Source organism: Mycetomoellerius zeteki, unplaced genomic scaffold, assembly GCF_001594055.1.
Source record: "Mycetomoellerius zeteki isolate Tzet28-1 unplaced genomic scaffold, Tzet1.0 scaffold539, whole genome shotgun sequence".
Lineage (NCBI taxonomy): Eukaryota > Metazoa > Arthropoda > Insecta > Hymenoptera > Formicidae > Mycetomoellerius > Mycetomoellerius zeteki.
The window spans coordinates 12,284-14,262 of NW_017257543.1; the positions used below are offsets into that span (position 1 = coordinate 12,284).

The 1,979-nt window shown below is 35.4% G+C and overlaps 1 protein-coding gene across 1 annotated transcript; it reads right to left on the reverse strand.

The window, feature by feature from the left end:
- Positions 1–345: 345 nt before the first annotated feature.
- On the reverse strand, positions 346–1,696 carry LOC108727806 (putative nuclease HARBI1). Its single transcript, XM_018456053.1, has 2 exons — positions 1,514–1,696; positions 346–1,239 (listed from the first exon to the last, which is right to left on the reverse strand). Exons 1-2 carry the CDS (start codon positions 1,694–1,696, stop codon positions 346–348), a joined length of 1,077 nt encoding a protein of 358 aa, XP_018311555.1.
- Between the last annotated feature and the right edge of the window lie 283 nt (positions 1,697–1,979).

Consider the following 1,979-nt stretch of genomic DNA (forward strand, 5'->3'; position numbering starts at 1 on the left):
CTACTGTTAAAGGCTTTCAAAGAGCGACTGACAAATTCATAACAGAAAGTGGAAAATGTAATCAAATATGTCGGTGCTAGATATGGCAAGAAATGTAAACATTTTTTTTCGATTTCTCTGAAACGGAGCAAAAACGAGCATATGTCTATAGGACTTTTTTTCTTAGTTTTTTACTCCTCTACACGCTCCCGAAGTTTTGCGATTTAATTTGGAAACACCCTGTACTTATTGGATATTATAAGATATGTTGGATACAATAAAAGCAAACAAATGTTTTTTAGAAAATAAAGATATTTTATTATAGACTCTGCATTATTCGAAATCGTTTCAATTCTCCGATATTTTTCAGAATGTCTTCTGAAACATCATAATCAGAAATTGCTCCTCTTCATAATCAGAAATGTCTTCATCCCATATGTCATTGTTGTCTATGCACAGATTGTGCAAAACGCAATAACAGACGATTAATTTTGTGATTTTTTCGACTGTATGCATATCAATCTGTAATAACAGCTGTCGAAACCGTGCTTTTAATAGACCAAAGGTATTTTCAATACGTACGCGAGTTTGACAATGTTTTTTATTGTATCTTTTTTCCATTTCTCCTAAATTTTCGTAGCCTTTGAATGGAACAAGTAACCATTCGCGTATCGAATAAGCAGAATCGCCTAAAATATGATATTTTTTCCCGCATATTTCCGGCAGCTTCTGTTTGATATCGCTCAATTTAAATACTCTTGCATCGTGAACTTTTCCTGGAACTCCAGTGAACACATCGATGAATTTTCTCTTTGAATTACATATTGCTTGCAATATTATAGATGTTTTGTCGTGTCGATTGGCATAAGTTGATGCAATCTTGTGAGCTGGTGTTCTTATATTTATATATGAACCATCGATACAGCCTATAACATCTGAAAACCCCGCAATCTCTTCAAAGGATCTTGCTTCTTCCTCCAAATCGTCTGGAAATTTAATGACTTGTTCCGCAATTTCAATCAGATAATTCATGACTCTCTCACATTGATGAAAAACTGTTCTGAGGCAGGTTCCAAAAAGCGTAGCAACACATCGCAATGATTCCTTATTACCAACAAACCACAAGAATACCAGCATGTCTTTTTCTGGCAACCATCTTTTAATTCCTCCATGATTATTTAATGGTGGGTAAGACGATTGTTCATATTGTTCAATAAGTTTATAAGCTGTATCTTTGTTTAATCGGAAGTGTTTTTTAAACTGAAATTTGTAAAGCAAATATATATATATTGCAATTCATAAACACACACACACACACACACACACACACACACACACACACACACACACACACACACACTCTCTCTCTCTCTTTTTCTCTCTCTATTTCAGAACAGAATCATTATTTTTATTAATATTTTCATCAAAAATTTACGGTAATAACCTACAAATCTTCTGATATATTTTTAAGGTAATATCCGTGAAAGCCTCAAAAACGTTATTTACCCAATGTATGTACAATTTCAAAACTAACCTCATTATCTGAATATTCTCTTACAACAGAAATAAAATTCTTTAATTTCGGAATTTTGTTTCTCTCATGTAGGAAAAGTGCGAGCTGTATAAATTCCTCGTCGTCGTCTTCTTCACTCGATGAAGATAATATATCGATATATTTCATTATTTCGCTAAAATCCTGCTGCCGATTAACCTCCATTTTCAAATTTTAAATGTCACACTGGCTCTACACCATCCCTTTGAGATCGTGTAGCAAAATCCCACTTCGTGCATAAAATTTGCACCACACTATAGCCACGGAAACACGTTACACTGAATGAGTTCGCCCACTACCAGCCAAAGAAACATGCTACACTGTCCGAGTGTTGCACTAGTGGGCGCTAGTGCAGCCAAGAGAAAACGTTATAACAAGCACTCACTGAATCAATCAATCCGCCTATGCGGAAGCGCCCAGAGGGACGCGCTGACATGCACCACTATCG